The 24,518-nt window shown below is 44.0% G+C and overlaps 1 protein-coding gene across 1 annotated transcript in view; it reads right to left on the reverse strand.

Moving 5' to 3' along the window:
- Window positions 1–24,518, reverse strand: part of SMC6 (structural maintenance of chromosomes 6) — a 171,531-nt gene that overhangs the window by 56,919 nt on the left and 90,094 nt on the right. The window contains exons 14-20 of the mRNA XM_077488817.1: window positions 24,327–24,505; window positions 21,096–21,297; window positions 16,045–16,159; window positions 14,577–14,737; window positions 11,777–11,912; window positions 2,437–2,517; window positions 1,878–2,048 (exon numbers count right to left, since the gene is read on the reverse strand). Of these exons, the coding sequence (XP_077344943.1) occupies window positions 1,878–2,048; window positions 2,437–2,517; window positions 11,777–11,912; window positions 14,577–14,737; window positions 16,045–16,159; window positions 21,096–21,297; window positions 24,327–24,505 (1,045 nt within the window). The remainder of the gene's footprint in view (window positions 1–1,877; window positions 2,049–2,436; window positions 2,518–11,776; window positions 11,913–14,576; window positions 14,738–16,044; window positions 16,160–21,095; window positions 21,298–24,326; window positions 24,506–24,518) is intronic.

A 24,518-nucleotide genomic window follows, 5' to 3' on the forward strand; every position in this document is an offset into this window, starting at 1 on the left:
TTCATGTAAACAAAAAAGGGTCAGAAAGGACTTTGTCTTCAAGTGGTTAGAAGCGTGGGTGATGTATGACATAAGCTTCTAATGTTGTGCATAAAATACCAGGAAAGGTCAAACCCCAAACCCCCCCCCCCCCGCCCAAATGACCCCTTTTTGGAAAGTAGACACCCCAAGCTATATGCAGATAGGCATGTCGAGTCCATGGAATATTTTATATGTTGTTAAAAGTTTCGGGAATATTACAAACTTTTGTTTTCACAAAGTTGTCACGAAATGATATCTTGCTCAAACATGCCATGGGCATATGTGGAATTACACCCCAAAATACATTCTGTTGCTTCTCCTGAGTACGGGGATATCACATGTGTGAGACATTTTGGGAGCCTAGCCATGTACAGGACCCAAAAACCAATCATTGCCTTCAGGCTTTCTAAGGGTTTAAAATGGTGATTTCCCTTCCTCACTATCTATCACAGTTTCGGAGGCCATGAAATGTCAAGATAGCACCCCCACAAATGACCCCATTTTGCACAGTAGACACTTCATGCTATTTGCTGAGAGGTATGTTGTGTCTATGGAATATTTTATATTTTGACACAAGTTTCAGGAAAATATATTTTTTATTTACACAAAGTTGTCACTAAATGATGTATTGTTCAAACATGGCATGTTATATGTGGAATTACACCCCAAAATACATTCTGCTGCTTCTCCTTAATATAAGTATACCACGTGTGAGACTTTTTGGGAGCCTAACCGCGTACAGGAGCCCAAAAACCAAGCACCGCCTTCAGGCTTTCTAAAGACATATAAGTGTGATTTTACTACTCACTACCTATCACAGTTACGGAGGCCCTGAAATTTTCAGATGGCACAAACCCCCCCAAATGACCCCATTTTGGAAAGTAGACAACCCAAGGTATTTGCCAAGAGGCATGGTGAATATTTTGCAGCTCCTACTTGTTTTTGAAAATTAATAAAGGAAAGAACATTTTTTTTTTTCAAAACTTTGTGACAAATACTCAACATGACTCTCTCAGCATGATTGGTTTTCGGGTCCTGTATGCGGTTAGACTGGCAAAAAGTCCCACACATGTGGTATCCCCGTACTCAGGAGAAGCAGCAGAAAGTATTTTGGAGTGTGATTTCACATATGCCCATGCAATGTTTGAGCAATATGTCATTTAGTGTCAACTTTGTTGAAAAAAACCCAAAACAAAAAAAAAAAAGAAAAAGGGTTGTAATTTTCCGGCAACTTGTGGCAAAATATAAAAATATTACATGGCCTCAACATGCCTCTCAGCAAATAACTTGGGGTGTCTACCCTGCCATTTTAGCACCTCAAGAAATGAGATAGGCAGTCAAACTAAAAGCTGTGTAAATTCCAGAAAATTTAACCCTAGTTTGTAGATGCTATAACTTTTGCACAGACCAATAAATATACACTTATTGACATTTTCTTTACCAAAGACATGTGGCTGAATACAATTTGATCTAAATGTATGACTAAAATTGAGCTTATTGGATGTTTTTTTATAACAAAAAGTAGAAAATATATTTTTTTTCAAAATTTTTGGTATTTTTCCATTTATATTGCAAAAAATAAAAATCGTAGAGGCAATTAAATACCATCAAAAGAAAACTCTATTGGTGGGGGGGGGGGGAGGACGTACAGCATTGCATGACCATGCAATTACCAGTTAAAACAGCGCAGTGCCAAACTGTAAAAAGTGCTCTGGTCATTGAGCAGTCAAATCTCCCGGGGCTGAAGTGGTTAATGCTGACATGTACCCTATAGATTCTTGTAAAACATGCATTTTTAAGATAGGTTCACTTTACTGTTCTGTCAAAAAAAAAAAAAAAAAACACATAGTATATACCTTTACTGGATCCGCCAACTCAGACACAGAACTGATTTTCTTTTTTATGTTTTCATACTGACACTCAGAGGTAACAAGCAGAGATTTTAGGTGTTCCATGCTCTTCTGCTGCTCCTCCATCTGAAACTTCACCAGCTCAATCTTTCTTTTGTCTTCCTGCAATTCAATTTCCTGTTACACACACGCACAAACAAAAAAGAAAGAAAAAAAATCACGTGTCAGATCCACCAAAACCAATTCATTGAGAATACATGCAATTATAGTTTGACAAGCATATCCATAGGCCAGCAATGAAATATTAACATTGAGACATGATAGGGAGATCTGTAGCACACAGTAAATATCGTAGTAATACCTGCACTAAGTTATACTTTGCTTTGATGTACAAAAAAAAAAAAATGCAAGCCACAGTGTTAAACCAGCAATACCAAACAGGGATCACATTACTTAGCACAGCCCTGTGATTGGAGGAAAGAGTCATGTAATTTTACAAGTCACCGGACTGGGCTTGATTTCTTTCCTTATTTGAGATTTATTTATATATCAATAATTGTCTCACCAATGTTGAAATGTCAATAGATGGCGGCTCCTCTACACTTTCCAGATCTGTTATACGAGCATTAGCTTTTCTGAGTTGGTCCTATAACAATAAAAGAAAACTAAGACAATCGAAAATCCTGAATGACTTTAAAAGCTTTGCTTCCTTTTTTATCATAAAAACATACAAAAAGTATAAAACAAGTATTGGAAGGACTATAATAAATAACAAACACAGTCGAAAATGGAAACTACAAAAACACCAAAGATAACTGGAAGGTTGCATTATGCAATTTTCTTTTGTACAATTTTCCTATAGATTTATCAAAACCATATAATATGAGGTCAAACCTAAACACTTTCATTTTGTATGCAGTCAGGCAGGCCCTTACGCTACATAGATACAAAAAAGACGCCACTTGCCAAGCTTCAGCCTTACGCTGTAAGAAAAGACCGAAGTGAAGGTCCCAGGGTTTACAAAACTGGATAAAATAACCTTCCTTCTTAAAAGGCATTGTACACACTCAAATGTTTTTCCCATTTTAATGAGTTGTTAGTTTAGGTAAATTCCCTGGGTTGTTTTTTTTTTTTTTCTCAAATATCTAATTTTTATTTTATCAGGAAAAGGGAAGTTCAAAATCAATAAAATAATAGTACAAAAATAATGGTACACCAGTACACATAGTACAATCATAACTCAATAGCTGAAGATTGAGTCTAAACAGAAAATCAACAAGTCTTCCGAGTATACATTCAAATATACATGTAAAATTTTTTATTTATTCAGAAAACGCAATAAAAAGAAACACACACAAACAAAATAAATAAATAAACTAAATAGGGTGTCAAAGGGGAACATTACTCAGGAGCTACATTTAAAGGATATGGAGACCAAGAGCACTCAATAAATAAACTATGAGAGCCCTTCCCTCCTTTGAATGAGCGTATTCCATAAGGACCAAGTTTCCATATATTTCTCTAGTTTCTGCTAGGCTGTCAAGACCAAATCCTCCATCCGGTTCAACTCTTCCACCTTCCTGAGCCACAGTCCTACTGAAGAGGCCTATGTCTGTTTCCAGGTAAGGGGGATAAAGAATTTAGCTGCATTCAAAGCTGACAAAGACTAAATTTCTTATATATTTTGGCAGGAATTTCAGAAACATGCAGAAGGAAAAAAGCAGAGTCTTCTGGGATATTATAAGCAGTACACCTTTGAGCAATCTTCTGAACTCCTTTTCCCAGAAACATCTTATCTTGGGACACGACCAAAAAATATGCATCATTGTTCCACATTCCCCCTGGTAGCGCCAACATCGGTCAGAAGCACTCGGAAAACACCCATGTAAAAAGGACGGAGTCCACTGAGAAAATATCTCAAAGTTTGTTTCCTGCACTTTCGTACAAATTGAAGATTTGAATGCAAAATATATTATGTTGGTGCCTTGCCCTTTAGAGAAAGGTCTACCTGAGTCTACCTCTCATGTCTTCAAATCGGGGTAACTGATAATCTTTCGGGGGGTGAAACCAGCAGGGAGTACATCTTCCAGAGAGCATAAGAAAATGAGCACCGCTCAAAACAGCATTCTTCAAATGGAGACAAGTTGCGATCAAATATACTAGGAGCAGACAAGGTATATAAAAAGTATCTTATTTTTACAGCTCGCCAAAAATCCAATTGGTATGGGCTGTTAACAGTTGTCAGAGCCTGTAATGTAGGCCAGGACCCCAATATAACAAAATGAGAGGCCTGATACCATCGCAGTTCAATCATTGTGCTAAAAGCTCCCTTCCATAACCCCAGGGTAAAACGCAGGCTACCCAGTATAGGAAACGAGGACTCCACTGAGGATAGCCTACAGTTAGAAAAAAGCTGAAAACACAATAATGCCTTAGGTCCAATAAGAGGATGTGTCTTAGAGAGCAAGTAAAACCTGGTGGGTTTTACATCCTCTTTATTTTCCTGCAAAGGTAAAGCATAATGAGCTACTATGCATTGCATAGTAGCCCATTATGTGTCACTTACCTGAAACCGAAGCCAGCGATGTCACCGTTGTCCCCACTAGCATGGAGCGTCCATATTCGCCCCTATTCCTTCTGGGGCCACAAACTCCGGCTCTGTGACTGGGCGGAGTTGCAGCAGCCACCAGTCATGGCATGATCCCTATTAGAAAGGGCATGCTGTGCCCTTTCTAAAGTGCACATGTGCCAATGACATCGACACTCAGCTTTTTTGTAAACATATCCTAAACAGTGGAGGTTTAGGAGATATTTTAAGCACCTACAGGTAAGCCTTAATATAGGCTTACCTGTTGGTAAAAGTGATTTACAGGATGTACAAACACTTTAAGAGAGGGTGGGAGGTCGTTAGAATACCCCGGAGCCCTATGCAACAACAAACCGCACTATGCTTGTTGTAAATGTGGCCATAGTTTTAAATCTCTGGGTCTACACAAATCAATGAAGCGTCCTAAATGGACTGCTTGATATCTATAGAGGTCAGGAACAGCTAGACCTCCAAAGTATTTTGAGAGGATCAACAGAGATTTCCCAATCCTTGGGCGTTTATGTGCCCAAATAAACTCAGTAAAGAGTGCATGAGCTCTCTTAAAGTAGTGCATAGGTATAACAATAGGCAAGGCTTGAAACAAATAGAGAAACTTGGTAGGATACTCATTTTGATATTACACCTTCCAAACTAAGAATAGAGTTCCTTGCTGTGCAGGAATAATAGTACCCAGGTATTTCAAGGCTAGATCTGTCTATTTAAATTAGAAACTAAGTTTCAAAGTACGCAATTGAGAGATGGAAAATTTCCACCCCCGTGGCCTTCGATTTAGAAACATTCATCTTATCCACTTCCCATCTGGGCCAATTCTGGCACTCCTACGAAAATTACCCAGAACCCCAAACATTATACAGACATACCCCACTTTTAAGTACACAATGGAGTTTATTTAATAAAGCTGGAAAGTGCAAAATCAGGCTCCCTTCTGCATAGAAACCAATGAGCTTCCAGGTTTTATTACCAATGTTTAATTGAACAAGCTGGGGTTAGAAGCTCATTGGTTTCTATGCAGAAGTGAGCTTGATTTTGCACTTTCCAGCTTTAGTAAATTTATACTGCTACATATCTTTGGTAAAAACAACCCAAATTAGTGGGTATTATTTGGTCTGTGTGAAAGTTAGAGAGTCTACAAGCCATGGTGGAAATCATAAAAAAACTGTCCCCTTTTTTTGAAAGTAGACATTCCAAGGTATTAAGCAATTGTGAGTTTTTTTAAGTTGTAATTTTTTCCCAAGATTCTTTGCAAAATGAAGAACAGGTCGCCGCCTTACACACCTGAGCGACCGATGCTTGGTGTCGGAAGGCCCAAGACGTTCCGATTGCCCTTGTGGAGTGGGTCGTGACCGGAAAGGGGGGCACCTGCCCCTTCAAGGCGTAGGCTTGTACTACAATCTGTCTGATCCACCTGGAAATAGTGGCCGACAAAACCGCCATGCCTTTCTTGGGACCAGCTACCGAAACAAACAGTGAGTCTGACTTCCGAAAGGGAGCCATGGCAGACAAATACACCCTCAGAGCCCTAACCGTGTTCAAAGCGTGAAGGGACACCTTTTAGGGTGCTTCGGCTTGGGACACAGTGATGGTAATACAATGTCCTCATTGATATGAAAAGTTGAGACCACCTTCGTTAGAAAAGACGGTTGCGGACGCAACACCACCGTATCCCTGTGGATAACCAGATAGGGCGACTTGCAGGACAAGGACAATTCCAAAAACCTCCTGGCTGAGGTGATGGCCACTAGAAAGACCACTTTTTTGGAAAGAGTCAAAAGGGGAATCTCCCTGATATTCTCAAATGGGCGTTTTTGAAGCACTGACAACACCAGGTTCAGAGGGGTAACAGCGGACGCACCAGAGGGACTACGTGTCGTACCCCCTGAACGAAGGTACTCACTAAGGAATGCGATGCCAGGGGTCGTTGAAAAAAAGACAGCCAAGGCTGAGATTTGCCCTTTGATGGTACTTAATGCCAATCTCTGGTCAACTCCTTGCTGGAGAAACAACAGGATCCTGGATATGGAAAAGGAGCGCGGATGTTATCCTTTCTCCTCACACATACAAATGTAGGCCTTCCAGTTACAATGGTATATCTTCTGAGAAGATTTCCGTGCCCGCAACATAGTTGGAATCACTGAGTCCGCGACAGCCCCCGATTCCTCAACACCTGGCTCTCAATAGCCATGTCGTTAAAGCAAGCGATGGTCAAGCAGGATGGAGAATTTGACCTTGAGATGTGTCGGTGGCAGCCCGTCAGAACGATTGGTGAATGATCGCCGAGTGATCTGAAAAACGTGTCCAGACATAGAAAGCCTGCCAGTGCTCTGTGATGACAAAACAGGAAGCTGAGGGCACAGGAAGCTGCTGCTAGAGCACAAAAAACATGGTCCGGCTTCAAGAAAATGGCTGAGGCAGAAAGAAACATGTGGCAGACACAGAGCTGCACCGACACAGGGGCAACCCTCACAGACACCTCCAGGGAGTAAGCACTCAGGACCCAGGCACCTCAGTACAGCCAGAACCCGGGTGAGGGCCCAGGGGCACACACACACCACTCAGCAACCATGCACAGCCCCCCCCCCAACCCCGTGAGGGGGGGGGGAGGAGGGGAGTTAGGGACAGGGGAGAGAAGAGAGGGGGTGAGGGGGCCCCCAAATCGACCTCCCAGGGAATGCCCAGGTGCTCAACCCTGCCGCGACAGGGAGAGCCGTACTTACCAGTCCTGAAGAGCTGGAAGACATTCCATTGTAGCCAACTCCTGATCAATACAGGGAAGGATACTGGCCCAGCATACTGTGACACAGACATCAGTAGCCCGGTCATATGTATGCCCCAAAGCATAAAAGCTCACCGACCACCTCTGGAGCTGAGGTATGTTGTGGCCTGCCGAGCTGTAGCTGCGACCTGCACACACTCGATGGCTGGACTGGGGAGACTACAAGGATAAGTGAACCAGCTGGCTGTTGATAGAAGATCACAGGATCATTCATCTTGCGCAAAAAAGCCAAGCTTCTGCATCAAAAACACACAGACCTATGGGCCCGCAGGGTTCATAGGTCTATCTCCTCACTAGGTAAAATAAAACTGAGGCTGCTAGGGCAGAGTGTGGGGATTGTAGCCTAAGGGACCGCCCCCTGGGCAGAACTAAAGTTCTGAAGTGTTGTATTACAACTTTGCCTAGTAATCTCCAGTGAGAGGAGCTGTGCCGGTCGGTGAATATAAGAGAAATGTATTCTGTTACTCCTCCTGAGTATGGTGAAACCACGTGTGGGACTTTTTTACAGCTAGCCACAGAGTGGCCCAACATGCAGGTGTTCTAAAAGCATAAATTACACATTTAACTTGACTACCTATTACATTTTGAAGGCCCTGGAGCACCAGTACAATGGAAACGCCCACATGACCCCATTTTGGAAAGCTAACTCCCCAACGTATAATCTATGAGGCATAATGAGACTTTTGAATGGTTCATTCATTCTGCTACTCCTCCTGAGTATGGTGGTACCACGTGTGAGACTTTTACACAGCCTGGCCACATACAGAGGCCAAACATGCAAGGAACACCATTTGGTGTTCTAGGGACACATAGCATGCACATACCAAGAATTACACCCCAAAATACATTCTGCTGAGCAAAGGGTAAACAAAAGATTACCTGTGGTTTTAGTAGTGCAGTTGTCCACAGGAGGCTAGCACTGCTCCAGGCAGCAGGCAGGGACTTGGTCAGCAACAGTGAACGCAATTGCCCAGGCAACAGGCAGGAATACTGTCCATAGTCAGTACAGGCAAAGATATTGCCAGCAGTGCCAAAATATTGGTCCTGGTAGTAGGCAGGAACATGGTCCACGTGGTGTGGTCAGTTCATGCGACAGGCAGAGCCCGAAGTCCTACAGGCAGCAGACCGAAGTAGGGCCTTATTCAGGACAAAATGGGGACAGGGGTTGTTGAGGCTTCTGCCACCCAAATCTCTTTGAAGCTTCCAGGTCTCTAGAGCCTAATCCAGGAAAGAGAAAAAAAAAAAAAAAAAAAAGTTTTCTTTATCCAGAAAAACAATTCTGGAGCCCCTCACATATGTCAGACCCCTGTGTTATGAATCCCACTAGTACTAGCAGGGTACAAGATCAGTCCAAGAGGCAGGCAAAAAAGCATGGTCAAACAAGTCCAGAGTCAGTTCCAGATCAGGCAAAGGTATGTACAGAATCGGTAAACAGAAGTGTGGTCGAAAAACAAAAGCCATGGTCAGTTACAGAGCAAGCAGTGGCATAAGGGGTGTGAAATTAAATGCCAGGAAGTGAGGGTTATGTTTACCTTACTTCACTAATAATGTAGTGAAGTATGGTAACGAAGGAAACAGTCACCTATGGAGAGGCCTAGTTGGGAAGGACACTGGGGACAATAAATAAGAGGTGTCTCTTCTAACGCCTCCTCTGGAGCACACGCAGAGTTTTTGTCCCGATGGTCTGGGGGGGGATTTTAATCGGGAAAGTGGCGTTTGAAGAGCCTGCTAATCACATTGGATCGAATGTTTTCTGGTGGGCCGTTCGGTAATATAAGTGCAGTAACGATTTCCTCCTGGTAGCCAAGGAAGAGTTTGGGGCTTTTGGTGGAGTTGCGGTAGATTATATAGGTGTTGTATATGGCCAAATGAAACAAATAAATGTATACTTTTTTTTTATACCACTGGTATGTTCGTCTTGTGGCAAGGTAGGGTTTGAGCATTTGGTCGTTGAAGTTGACACCCCCATGAACATATTGTATTCGAGGACACATGTTGGCTTGGGCCATTCCCCCTGGGGATCTCCACAAGGGTATTATTGTGGATCGAAGACAGCATGTAGACATCCCTTCCATCCCTCAATTCACAGCCAGAATTTCCTCATTCTGCAAATTCGCTGTCTCCCCTCTTCCTAACTTCTTGTTGACGAGCCTTTGAGAAAAGCCCTTCTACCTTACAGTGCCACATGCTGGAGTGTTCTTCCTATTAAGGTTGCGGAACAGGGGCAAACTCTATATGTAAGTTGTCTACATACAAATGGTAGCCTTTCTCCAGGAGTGGGTTTATGAGTTCCCAAACAGATTTTCCTGCTTGATCCCATGTAGTCTGGGCAATTAGGGGGATGCCGCTGGGTGTCCTTCCCTTCGTATACCATGAAGGCATATGTAAACCCTGTGGCTCGGTCACACAATTTATACAACTTCACCCCATAGCGGGCCCTTTTGGTGGGAATAAATTGTGTGATGCCCAGCCTGCCAGTAAATTTGATAAGTGACTCATTCACGCATATGTGTTGGTCTGAGGTCAACAACTGGGGGAAGACTCAGACTGCAGACAAAATAATGCATTAACCTGTGCAGTGACATGTCACATGCCTAATATTTGAATACAAAAAGAAATCTCTGACACTGGAATGTAAAGATTTTCTTTACTTTACTACTGGCTATGCATACAGTCTAACAAATGAAACCATGAAACTACATGAACAACGCACATCTTATGCAGGTAAAAAAAAAAAAAAAAACACAAGATGAGGACAAGGTGGTTTATAGAATAGTGGCTAACACGTCCTGGGTCTGAAGTTCCAAATCTCCTTGCCAACCATGAAGCAATAAAAACATTTCCAGCACCTCTGTGTATTGCGTGCCAATATTAAAGGGGCTTCCCTGGGGAAAATGAAAGGAACATGAAGCAAAAGGTAGGTACTGGCAGGACTCCACAAAACTGTGTTCTTTTACAAACCGTATTCTGGTTGGATTATGAACCTTCACTCCAGTCTGAGGTCCAGAGCGCTCTGGAGCAGGTTTTCATCAAGGGTGTCCCTGTACATTGCTGCATTCATCTTTTCCTCTATCCTGACTAGTCTCCCCATTCCTGCTGCTGAAAAACATGCCCACAGCATCATGCTGCCGCCACCATGCTTCATTGTAGGGATGACATTGGCCAGGTGATGAGAGGTGCCTGCTTTTCTCCAGACATGTTGCTTGCCATTCATGCCAAAGAGTTTAATCTTTGTTTCATCAGACCACATAATTTTGTTTCTCATGGTTTGAGAGTCCTTCAGGTGCCTTTTGGAAAACTCTAGACGGGCTGTCATATACTTTTTACTGAGGAGTGGCTCCCGTCTGGCCACTTTACCATACAGGCCTGATTGGTGGACTGCTGCAGAGATGGTTGTTCATCTGGAAGATTCTCCTCTCTTCACAGAGAAACGCTGGAGCTCTGTCAGAGTGACCATCGGGGTTCTTGGTGAACTCCCTAAGGCTCTTCTCCCCCGATCGCTCAGTTTGCTCGGAAGGCCCACTCACAGAAGAGTCCTGGTGGTTCCCAAATTCTTCCATTTATGGATGATGGATGCCATTGTGCTCATCGGGGCCTTCAATGATGCATTAATTTTTCTGTACCTTTCCCCAGATCTGTGCCTCGATACAATCCTGTCCCGGGGGTCTACAGACAATTCCTTGGATATGGGGTATTGTTTGAAGAGCTGTGAATACTTGTCGGATGCACTGTATAGCACTCAGCAGAACGGATTATAAAGAGGATACACAGAAAGCTGCAGATATCTTAAATGTGCCATTCATGTGTGTTCCTTTAAAGTGGCAGTAAATTCTGACAGAAAAAAAAAAAAGAAATGACACTGCAGGTTAAGGACATAATGTGCTAGTATGCATTGCATACTAGCACATTATGAAAGTCTTACCTTAAAGCGAAGCCCTCCAACGGCATGTTGTCACCGCTGACAGGGCATCCATCTTCACCCAATGTTCTGGGTTTGCAGGCTCCGGCCGTTTGAATGGCAAAGACATGATGACGTCACTCTAGCGCATGCACATAGGAGGCACATTTGTGTCACATCGCTCTGAGTATGCCGTGCCTTCAGAGTGCAGTGTGCTGGTGACGTTACTGGCTGCAGAAATAGTAAAGGTCTCTTAAACTGTGAACATTTAGGAGATATTCCTTGTATCTACATGTAAGCTGTATTATAGGATTACCTGTAGGTACAAGTCACCAATCAGTGTTTACTACCGCTTTAATAGAGAAAACAGCCCCCATATGCTACAGTGCAACACAAACTGTTCTCAGAGCTGCACAAATAAATGGATCACAACATACAATGAGAGTCACACACATCTTAAAAGTCAAATGATAGTAAATGGCTAAATCAAGGATAGAGCCGAGTCCTGCCGGCAAGTGTACACGAGTGAGTGCACTGACTGCTAGATTTAAGCAGTAAATGTATAATAATCATATGCAGAATTTCATATCTACATGACTATATATAGAGCTGTGTTCTGATGTTACCTGTATCGTTTTCTTTGTGCCATGATGCTGCTGTAGAAGGGTTTCATTTTTTATGATGTCGCTTTTTAAGGAAAGAACCCTTTGCTGAATTGTGTATAACTGGGAGGCCACATTTTGGACTTCTCCTTCCAGGTGACTGCAGAAAACAACATTAAAATATTCAGTCTACAGCGACAAACTTGAAAAAATATAAACAGCTCATAGCTTTTAGTTTTTACAACCTAACAGTAATAATAAAAATAATAAAAAAAGCGTTTATTGGTAAAATAATATAGCTGTAAAACTACTAGATCCTAAAAAATGAAAAAGTGATAAGGTCTATATATTTTTTGTGTTTAAAAAGAACAGGTATGTTATACTTTCCTGCTTGGTGTAGTGGTTTTGCACAGAGCAGCCCAGATCCTCTTCTTGTTGGGTCCCCCTGCCGGTGCTTCCACCGAGTTCTCCCACAGAAAGCAGCTCGCTATGGGAGCACCCGAACATAGCCGCTGCTCTGTGTGCCCATTCAGACACAGAGCCACTGTTTAGCCCTGCCCACACTCTCTCCTCATTGGCTCACTGACTTTGATTGACCGCAGCAGGAGCCAATGGTGCCCGATGTGTCTCTCAGCCAATCAGGAGGGAGAGTCCTGGACAGCTGAGTATCTTGTGCAACATCGCTGGATCGAGATGGGGTTCAGGTAACTATTAGGGGGGCTGCTGTACACAAAAGGTTTTTTATCTTAATGCATAGAATAAAAAAAAAAAACATACCTTTAAGCCCCTTTCACACTGGGGCCTTGGCGGTAAAGTGCTGCTATTTTTAGCTGCAATTAACCTTAATTTTTTCGGAGGTTTTTGTCCACTAGTGGGGCGCTTTTGACCCCCCGCTAGCGGCCGAAAAAGGATGAAAACGGCAGCGGCGGTTCGGCAACGATGCCCATTCATTTCAACGGGCAGGAGCGATGCATATACCGCTCCCTTCACTGCTCCAAAGATGCTGCTTGCAGGAGTTCTTTTTTAACTTCCTGCAAGCGCATTGTCTCAGTGTGAAAGCACTCAGACTTTCACACTGAGACTGCAGGGGAGCCGTTATCAGGTGCTTTACAGGTGCTATTTTTAGCCAGAAAAACGTTAAAGGGAAAAGGACGGGGTCTCGCAGACTTTTGATGTGTTAGAAAGATCTGTGGAGAGACTTGGCGCGAGCTGGTTGTAGTGGAAGTGAGGTATGTGTACCAGGACCATACCAGGCCTGCTGTGGAAGTGCCAATCTCGGACCCAGCTAATGTCCTGTGCATTCTGTTCTGCTGGGATCGCTGTCAACGGGTCCGGCACCACGGGGGATAGCACCGCACATGGCTGCCTCGGGGCTCCTGAGTCAGGATGATGCTGGGCATAGATATAGGCTATGGAAGTGCTGGAGGACTTCATGTACTGCTAATGAGGCAAGGGAACCTGTAGTGAGAGGAATGTATTGACTGATATGGCATTCCTTCTGGGAATGCTAATTGCCCATCTGTTGCTGTGTTCCCTACCCTAGCAGGCCAGACCAGGGAGAACTGTATTATGATGGTATCAGTACATATTCATGCATGTGAATAGATACATGCAAGTATAAGTTAGAATTAAAGGTAAATAGTCCATATGCGGTGACGGAGAGCATTGTGGTGAAGGGGCAGCCAGCTGTCAAAGTTAGAAGCAGTTCTGTGGGTTAGAGGAGATAAGAACAAGCCAACACTCTAAGTGCAGTATCTGGTAAAATGGTACACGTTTATTAGAGATACACTCACATGGTGGAAGAGAATAAAAGCTTGTACAATGAATCCACGTTGTGTGCCAAGGTCTGGGTGGAGGGCTGTCAACTGCAGAAGCCCCACAATCCACTGGCATGGCCAGCAACGTGGGATGACAGCTGCAGATGACAGCCCTCTACCCGGACTTTGGCACACAACGTGGCTTAATTCTACAAGCTTTTATTGTCTTCTACCATGTGAGTATCTCTATTAAATGTGTACTATTTTACCAAATACTGCACTTAGAATGGTGCTGCTGGTTTTTCTCTCTTCTATATTTACTGGTGATCTGTACTAAAGATAATAATGACTGCACTCTGCACAGCTTGGACTTAGACTGATTCACATCTGTGTGTGTTTAGTGTCTTCAGACTTGCAGGAAAGCAAATTAGTTTCCCATTTACATCTATGCAGTTTCCTGCAGTGCGCTGGAAGATGTACAGGAAGGTGTGATTTTTGGGTCCTTGGGACTAGGTTCACATCTATGCATGTGTGGTTGATGCATTTTTGCAGCATGTTTCCAGTGTATTTTGTTTTTAGATGGGTTTTTGTTGCTTTGGCTGATAAGCATTTTCATGTTGCTAGGAGGAAGTGTCTGTCATGGAGAAAAACATGTAAAAAATGCATGGATATTTGTATAATGCAATTCCATCGAAAGTCTATGAAGCTAAAAAAAAGCACTGCGCTGCCTATAAAAAAAAATAAAGCATCCCTGCACCTTTCCATAAAACGCATTGCAAGAACATGCACAGATGTGAATAGAACCCCTAAGAAAAAAGGGTGAATGGACTGTAGTGTGTTTCTGCAGATCTGCACAAACTAAAAAGCACATAGATGTGAACTTAGACATCAATGGCAATGATGCAATTGCAAATTCAACATCTGCCATCTCTGTCGTCAAAAATAAAGCCCTGTTAGTCATAAAAAACTGGTTCCTAACTTTTTTAGCTGGCTCCTAGATTCAAAGCAAATTTGTTAAGCCCTGCATTATTTGAGACACAAAACCAAAAAAGCAATGATGTACCCACCCAATTTCCATTTCCACATCTCGGCTCAGATATCTGGCTCGGTTAAAGTCTGATGAATAGTAACGGTTTTTAAACACTTGGTCTCCATCCGCAGTAAAAGCTTCTCTACAGTTTCTGGGTGGTTGTCTCTTCTGCATTACCTCTCGAGCCTCACTATTATTCTGATAAAAGATCCTCAGTCAAATATTGTAAACACAGACATTTCCTTTAAAACATATAGTTACATAGTAGGCAAGGCTGAAAAAAGTAGGTGTACGTGTGTCAGAGTCTATAATAATTTCCCATGTCCTTGCATGTTGTGTTTTTTAAGATGTACATCCAAGAGAGTCTTTTAACCACTTCAATACAGGGCACTTTCCCCCCCTTCCTTCCCAGCTTTCATCGCTCTCGCGCTTTCAGTGACAATCATGCTACACTGTACCCAAATGAAATTTTTATCATTTTGTTCGCACAAATAGAGCTTTATTTTGGTGGCATTTATTCACGACTCGGTTTTTTATTTTTTGCGATATAAGCGCAAAAAAAAAACGGAAATTTGGAAAAAAAACTATATTTTCTTTTTTCTATTTTAAAAGAAATCCAATAAAATCTAATTTTGTCATAAATTTAAGCCAAAATGTATTCTGCTACATGTTTTTGGTAAAAAAAAATCCGTTAAGTGTATAATAATTGGTTTGTGTGATGACGGACATATGTACGCAAATGATCATGTACAGATGTGTGCAGGTGATGACGGACATATGTGTACAGATAATCATTGGGACATGTGATTTTAGTGGGACATATGAGGGGGACATGTTTTTATTATTAGGGACATGTGTTTTTATTATTTGGGGACATGTGTGTTTTGGGGACATATGTGGGGACTGTGTTTATACTGTGTGGGTGTTGTGTGTTTACACTAGACTGGTGATCAGTGAGTAAAAAGCTGTAAAAAACAGCTCATACTCACTAATCATCAGCCGGCTGCAGCGATCCACTCTCCTAGCCTAGCAACCGGCTGTTTGTTTACATCACATTACGGCCGTGATTGGACACGGCCGTCATGTGATCAGGAGAGCCAATCACAGAGCCCTCCTGCCGATCCAAGATGCACCGTGTCCGGGTGACACGAGCAAATCAGGATCGCTCCGCTGCGTGGGCACGCGCGATCCCGCTCCTTCTGAAGGACGTTCCTGAACGTCCTATCAGAAGTAGACGGCTCCCACCTGGCCGTATATGTACATTGGCTGGGTGGGAAGTGGTTAAAAATATACTCTTTTTACAGAAGTAGCCATAGAAAATGTAATAGAGCCCACCTCAATATCGCAAGACTGGCAAATAATAAGCATATTGATTATTTTGAAAATTAGGACAGATTAGAAAAAAAAAATCCTACAATTCATGTTTTATGAGCAAATGGCACAGATCAGACAAATGACTGGCAAGCTATTGCAGCAATAGTGATTTAATAAAGCAAAACTAATACCTTAATGAGCAGCACTGTTTCGATTCCCCTCATGTCAATCAGGCAGTTGGCAACCACAGGGTGTTCAACCTCCAAAGCAGTGAATACGGTTGGGTAATTAGGATGGTAGGCAGCACTAAATAAGAATAAGCAAATGTCAGCTCTAACTGCTGCAAATAAATTTATTACACATAATTAATTAAAGCGTAACTCCCCTTTTGTGGGGGAAAAAAACAGCAAATCAAAAAAATAAAAATAAAACAAAAAAATGAATATAGTGCACACAATTGCTACACAACTCATATTGTAATTGAAGGTTATTAAAAATGATCTTTCCTTTTCAATCTGCAGCTCTGTGATTTTCGGTAAAATGCAATATGGCTAACTGGGGGTGTACTGTACACAGAATGTAGACCCCCGTCACTTTCCTCAGAGCCCTGCAGGGGCAGCAGCTAGTTGATAAATACAAATTTTTAAAATCCTTGCAATGTACCGTATATACTCGAGTATAAGCCGAGATTTTCAGCCTCTTTTTTGAGGCTGAAAGTGCCCCCCTCGGCTTATACTCGAGTCATCGCCGTCTGTCTGCCCGAACAGCGTGTCGAGCAGACAGACAGCGGCCATTCTAACTTTCAAAAGCCGCGCCTCCCTGTCTGTGATAGGCGGAACACAATTTCCCAGCAGTCTGTGTTCCGCCTATCACGGACATCCGCTCATCCTCATACTACGGACGAGGATAAGAGGATGTCCGTGATAGGCGGAACACAGACTGCTGGGAAATTGTGTTCCGCCCATCACAGACAGGGAGGCGCGGCATTTGAACAGGGGAATGGGCGCCGACGAAGAGCGGTGATCCTGGGACGGGACCGGACGGAGGCTCGGCTCGGGACGGGACGGGACCGGACGGAGTCTCGGGACGGGACGGGACCGGACGGAGTCTCGGGACGGGACGGGACCGGACGGAGGCTCGGGACGGGACGGGACCGGACGGAGGCTCGGGACCGGACGGAGGCTCGGGACACAGGTAGGCTGGACACACAAGGCCACACACACACACACACACACACACATGGATGGACACACACACACACAGGGATGGATGGATGGACACACACACAGGGATGGATGGATGGATGGACACACACACACACAGGGATGGATGGATGGATGGACACACACACACACACACAGGGATGGATGGATGGATGGACACACACACACACAGGGATGGATGGACACACACACACACAGGGATGGATGGATGGATGGACACACACACACAGGGATGGACAGGCATATCTCACCCTCGGCTTATACACGAGTCAATAGGTTTCCCAGTTTTTTGGGGGTAAATTGGGGGCCTCGGCTTATACTCGGGTCGGCCTATACTCGAGTATATACGGTACACAAATCACCCTGTGGGCAATGTTTTCTTTTTGTCAACAAAAGTGGAGTTATTCTTTAAAGCTGAACTGTACAGCGGACAGCAGTAAAAAATTGTATCATGCCCCCCCCCCCCAAACAAAATGCACCGTTGCAGTGGGGCCTTGCAGCACTGCAATGGTTAAATGCTTGTTAGGTCTGGGGACAAACAGTGCAGGCACCATCACTTACCATATACCGGGATGCTACTGAAGCTCTGGTCTGTGGGCAGGGTGTTAGAACAATCATGTACAATACAAGAACATTAGCCCTGTACTCTACGCTTTTGAGGCTGGAGTGAGACCTAATGCCGCATACACACGTAGCGGACTGTCCATCCGACTTTCCGAACGGGCTACTTGCCCACACACGGCACTTTTTCAGCGGACTAATACGGCGTACTAAGTCCGCCATACTATCCGCCCTACTTTTGAAATGAACGGACTCGCCCACACACGCGGAGGAAAGTCCGCTCATTTCAAGCGGGTCTTCAGGTAGGCGGGGCCCGCGAAGGAGACGTTGCTGGCCCCGCCAGCTGGTATGGACTAAAAGGGGAACCCCAACGCCGAAAAAAATCAGCGTTGGGGTTCCCCCCAGGTCCACATCAGACCCTTGTCCGAGCACGCTACCCGGCCGGCCAGGAAAGGGGGGGAGACGAGCGAGCGCCCCCCCCCCCCCGAGCCGTACCAGACCGCGTGCCCTCAACATGGGGGGTGCCTTGGGGAAGGGGGGGCGCGCCCCCCCCCACCCCAAGGCACCTTGTCCCCATGTTGATGAGGACAAGGGCCTCTTCCCGACAACCCGGGCCGTTGGTTGTCGGGGTCTGCGGGCGGGGGGCTTATCGGAATCCGGGAGCCCCCTTTAATAAGGGGGCCCCCGGATACCGGCCCCCCACCCTATGTGAATGAGTATGGGGTACAATGTACCCCTACCCATTCACCTGTGAAAAAAAGTACAACACAGGGTAAAAATAGTTTATTGCACAGCTCCGGGGGTCTTCCGTCTTCGGGGGTCTTCTCGCCGGACTCCTCCGCTATCTTCTGCTAGCTCTTTTGCTAGCGGAGGAGCCCGGCTTTCTTCCTTGCCGCCGCCCTTCTTCCGACTTCGGGGGTCTTGTCCTCCTCTCTGGTTCTTCTGCCGGTCCACCGCGCCTTCTTATAGCTCTTTTACAGGCGGTGGCCTGGTCTTCTGTCGCCGCCGCTGCCTTCTGGCTCTGTTCTTCTCTTCAGATGTTGACTCGTCGCATGTTTTGCTCACAATGGCTCCGACGCGATGCGCGGCGACTTATATAGGGACATCACCGGATTATGTCCCCGCCCATTATGGTGTCACAGTCCCAGAGGATGCTGGGACTGTGACATCATAATAGGCGGGGGGGGGGACATCATCCGGTGATGTCCCTATATAAGTCGCCGCGCGCCTGTTCCCTGTCATTGTGAGCGGAGGGAACGACGAGTCAACATCTGAAGAGAAGAACAGAAGGCGGCGGCGGCGTCAGAAGACCGGGCCACCGCCTGTAAAAGAGCTATAAGAAGGCGCGGTGGCCCGGCAGAAGAACCGGAGAGGGGGACAAGACCCCAGAAGAGGGGGACAAGACCCCCGAAGTCGGAAGAAGAGGACGACCGCGAGGAAGAAATCCGGGCTCCTCCGCTAGCAAAAGAGCTAGCAGAAGATAGCGGAGGAGTCCAGCGAGAAGACCCCCGAAGACGGAAGACCCCCGGAGCTGTGGAATAAACTATTTTTACCCTGTGTTGTGGTTTTTTTTGTACTTTTTTTCACAGGTGAAAGGGTGGGAGCCGGTATCCTGGGGCTCCCTTATTAAAGGGGGCTCCCGGATTCCGATAAGCCCCCCCCGCCCGCAGACCCCGACAACCAACGGCCAGGGTTGTCGGGAAGAGGCCTTTGTCCTCATCAACATGGGGACAAGGTGCCTTGGGGTGGGGGGGCTGTGCGGCCCCCCCTTCCCCAAGGCACCCCCCATGTTGAGGGCACGTGGCCTGGTACGGCTCGGGGGGGGGCGCTCGCTCGTCCCTCCGTTTCCTGGCCGGCCGGGTAGCGTGCTCGGACAAGGGTCTGATGTGGACCTGGGGGGGAACCCCCACGCCGATTTTTTCAGCGTTGGGGTTCCCCTTTAAGTCCATACCAGGTGGCGGGGCCAGCGACGTCTCCTTCGCGGGCCCCGCCTACCTGGAGACCCGCTCGAAATGAGCGGACTTTTCTCCGGGCGGGAAAAGTCCGTTCATTTCAAAAGTACGGCGGACTGGCATACCCACGGCCGGATTGTCTGCCGAAATGCGATTCCGGCGGGAAGATTGGAGTGCAAAACTACTTTCTAAGTCCGCTGTACTTTTGGGTCAAAAAAGTATGCCGGAGGCTACACACGGGGGGATTGTCCGGCGGACTTGAGTTTGCCGGACTTTTCCACCCGATTGTTTGAACGTGTGTACGCGGCATTAGTGTCTCTAATGGTGTTATATAGCAAGACTATAGTAAATTTAATGAGCCACCCTGCAATTGAACATACTTCATTTATGCTTTTTGCCTGTATACATTATGGTTAATTATTACCCATTATATGCATTGTACATGTCCCTACATAGGAAGTCAGATTAACGTGGTTGTAAACCTCAGACGTGAAATATGAACAAAGCATATCCATCTACAGTGTGTACATGTCTCTATCCAGAGCATTAAACATAATTTCTGCCTGATGCTTCCCTCCTCTGTCACCTCTGACAAGTTTACTTGACATCAATAGGAAAAATTGTGACAGGGGAGGGAGCTCTAGCTGATTGAGAGTCTTGGCTCTGTTCCTTTGTGGAGGGGGGGGGGGGGGTGTCCCTTCCCTCCAATCAGCTATCAGAGCTCTCCTCGCTGAGCTCAGCAGAGTGCAACGTTAGCTCTCTGACCCCTTTTTATCTGAACTGTCAGACAAGCTTTATACATTCAGCACTTTAAACATATGTAGAGAAGGAAATACTGCAGATAAACAGGTACAACTTATGTAGGAGGATTTGTTTCATCACTGTGTATCACCTGGGGATAGTCACTTCACTGGGTATATGTAAGGGTTTTACAAACACTTTAAAGTCCAAGTGGGCTAATGTCATGACTAGGATAGAAGAAGCAGGGAGCAACTAGCACAATTAAGCATTAGACCGCCCCTGAAGAGCTGAAAGCTTATGACAATTTCTTCATTGATTTCATGAAAACACATAGCGATTTATTAAAGAAGCAGCAAAATAATATATGGGAGGGCTTTGGGGAGAGGTTTGTGGCTCTCTGGGAAGCGATAGTGTAAAGAAAAATCTTCCAATCACTGTCCACAAATAACGGTTGCTCAGTGAGGGGAGAGTAGATGTGCGGGGCAGCTGATCATCAAATCAGGGAAATAAGAGACATCATACTGCCTGCAGAGTAATTGAATCGAGGTGACTGATCGCACAAAGGCAAAACGCAGTGGTGACCATGGCATTACCAAAAAAAAAAAACCTGTAGAACAGGGGTTTCTGATACTTTTTTTTTTCTTTTTGAAATTTCTGACAAATAGTTTTAATTGGGTGCATAATTTCACATAATGTGGGGGCTCTTTATTTTGTGTCAGAATAAAAACAAAAGAAAAATTTAAAACAAAATATTGATCTTCTCACCGTTGTGAGACATCATAAACTCTGTCTCGGAACTCATTTACAATGATCGATGGACGTTGACCATGTGGGAATTCCCTTGACATCAGATTTTGCAGAGTTCTCTCATCTTGGTGATTATCACAGCAGAAAGCAAGGAGCAGGGACTTCAGACAACTTTCCACAGCAAGATCATGCTGTGGGTCTTTCAGACGAATGCAAGAACCTACATTCACAATAAAAACATTAATGTTCAAAAAAACTAATGAAAAAACAAAGCAGAAATAGAACTCACCAAGACTGGAAACTGCTTTGTGGCAGTGTTGCACAACTACAATGCAGCTGTATTTTTTACATATCAATTTAACATGGACCTAGCACCAGAGATCAATAGATAATCTCTAATAGTGCTGTGCAACATTTTTCTATCATAATATAACCAGTAACCTAAAAGGTGTGTAAAAAAAAAAAATCATACATTTCAATATTGTGAACAATAATATCCTATCTACACACCATATATACAAGTATAAAATAAATACAATGCATAAAATGTGTTAAATACTCCAACTTCCTGCTGATTGAGGAATGTGGGCAGTGATGGTGGGCGTTCAGTCTTTTCATCTTTAATTTGTTTCTTCTTTTCCCCATTTCTTGTTCCCTTTCCATTCTTTCTCTTTATTTCTCGCTGCTTCCCGCTGCGTTCTTTTTTTTCCCCTTCTATTTGCACTTAATTTTCATTTAGCTCACACTTTTTGTAGTGCACTTTGTATACTCACGACCCACGCCACCTAGCCGGTGGGTGGTGGTGAAGTATAGGTTCTAATATTTCCCCTAGTGGGGTTTTCTGAGTAGGATTGTTGTATGCTTTTAGAAGAACGTGTATCTTTATGTTGAACTTATATTTTATATGGTAACCCTTTGTGATGACTGATGGTATACAACTTGGATCCTTTTAATGTCCATCCTTCATGTTATTGTTATGTTCCACCTGTGTTGTGAAACTTATTCTTGCTGTCATTCTTTGCCTAAGATTTGTGTCCTCTGGGAAAAACTTTTCAATAAATATATTGAAACAAAAATAGTGAAAACATGAAAAAGGAAAAAAAAAATATTTAAGTTAAAATTATTTTTCCTTTTTTCCCCTTTTTCTCATACTGTATCTTAACACATTTACCACATTGCATTTATTTTATACATTCATATATGGTATGTAGTTGGGATATTATTTATTATTGTTCATGATATTGAAGTATTTACAATTTTTTTTTTTTAAACACCATTAGGTTGTTAGTTATATGACAGAATAATTTCGTACAGCACTTTTTGATATATTGTATATTTAAGTTTGGTGTGAGGAACACAGTTCAGAGTTCTGCGGGAACATTTAGTAGATATGGTGAATAGGATTCATTTATACTTATATTTGTAGTGGTTTAACACATTTGGTGTTGCGCAAAGAAAACTATTCACTTGTATTTGTTATCTAGCACCATATATACAGTATCTCACAAGAGTGAGTACACTCCTCGCATTTTTGTAAATATTTTATTATACATTTTCATGACACTTTGCTACAATGTAAAGTAGTGAGTGTACAGCTTGTATAACAGAGTACATTTTCTGTCCCCTCAAAATAACTCAACACACAGCCATTAATGTCTAAACCACTGGCAACAACAGTGAGTACATCCCTAAGAGAAAATGTCCAAATTGGGTCCAAAGTGTTAATATTTTGTGTGGCCACCATTATTTTCCAGCACTGTCTTAACCCTCTTGGGCATGGAGTTCACCAGAGCTTCACAGGTTGCCACTGGAGTCCTCTTCCACTTCTCCATGACGGCATCACAGAGCATGTTTATGGACCTTGCTTTGTGCACTGGGGCGCAGTCATGTTGAAACAGGTAGGGGCCATCCCCAAACTGTTCCCACAAAGTTGCGAGCATGAAATTGTCCAAAATGTCTTGGTATTCTAACACCTTAAGAGTTCCCTTCAGTGGAACTAAGTGGCCAAGCCCAATCCAACAGACTAAAGGCTGAGTTTAAAGCAAAAGGTGGTTCAACAAAAAACTGACACAAGGGGGGGATCCTCTTTCCAACTCAGTAATTCTGTGGTTTGCTGACATCTTAAGTTCTCTTTCACTGGAACTAAGGGGCCAGGCCCAACCCCTGAAAAACAACGCCACAACATAATTTCCCCTACAGCAATTTATTTGGACCAGTGCACAAAGCAAGGTCCATAAAAGATATCAATAAGCGAGTTTGTGGTGGAAGAACTTGACTGGCCTGCACAGAGTCCTGACCTTAACCCAATAGAACACCTTTGGGATGAATTAAAGTGAAAACTGCGAGCCAGACTTTCCCATCCAACATCAGTGCCTGACCTCACAAATGCGCTTCTGGAAGAATGATCAAACATTCCCATAGACACACTCCTAAACCTTGTGGACAGCCTTCCCAGAAGAGTTGAAGCTGTTATAGCTGCAAAGGGTGGGCCAACTCAATATTGAACCCTACGGACTAAGACTGGGATGCCATTAAAGTTCATGTGCGTGTAAAAGGCAGGCATCCCAATATTTTTGATAGTATAATGTATGCGGTGTGCTGTGATGTGATTTTTAAAACGGTCCTGTGCGAGATGGGTGAGATGCAATTTTGTGGTCCATAGACTTCAATAGCAAGCATCAAAATCGCATTTGTGTTCTTTTGTGATGCATTTTACAATGCGATTTATGATGATTGTTACAAGCCAGTATCCTGTCGGAAAGCCACTACCCATCAGAAAATACAATGGAAGTGACGTTCCGTCGCACCCATCTTGGTACACCTGCACTCGCCTGCAGTAAGCCTACAGTCAGAAGGCGGCAAGTGGACATCGTTTTACACCCACCGGAGTCTTGCATTTCACACTTCGTTAATACAGTATTTTGAGATCCATGACACTGTTTTGATGTTGAATTTTGAAAGCAGCGCCAAGCCTCCTGATCTCACAGGTTTGCTAATCTGACAGAACACTGCTGCTGCTTAATAGGGTCCATACATGCAGGCAATATATTTCATGCAGAACAGGCCTACATGCTTTCTTTTTCTGTTCTTCCGCTTTTTTCTAAACAGTCACAGAAGGTGAATGGCGAGCAAAAAAAGATAGTTTAACTGATATCCACAGTTCAAACACAAAAGTGTGACAGGAATATAGTCATAAAAGCAAAACACATTCACCAAATGTAGTTCAAGATAAAATATTACAGAACATACCCAATGGGCCAATGGGTTTTTTCCTGAAACGGCCCTGCCTGTAGGCCTCATCAATTGCTGCTAAAAGAGGTGGCATATTTTGTCCAAATCTCTTCAGTCTGTCTGTTCTGCTGTCCTGAAATTGCTTTATTTGCCTTCTTAGGCTTTCCATCCGGTATTTTAGATCCCGCTCTTGATTACTGTTGACAATCA

The sequence above is a fragment of the Lithobates pipiens genome, unplaced genomic scaffold (assembly GCF_037356315.1).
Source record: "Lithobates pipiens isolate NorthernLeopardFrog02 unplaced genomic scaffold, aLitPip1_a1.2 Scaffold_18, whole genome shotgun sequence".
NCBI classification, from domain to species: domain Eukaryota; kingdom Metazoa; phylum Chordata; class Amphibia; order Anura; family Ranidae; genus Lithobates; species Lithobates pipiens.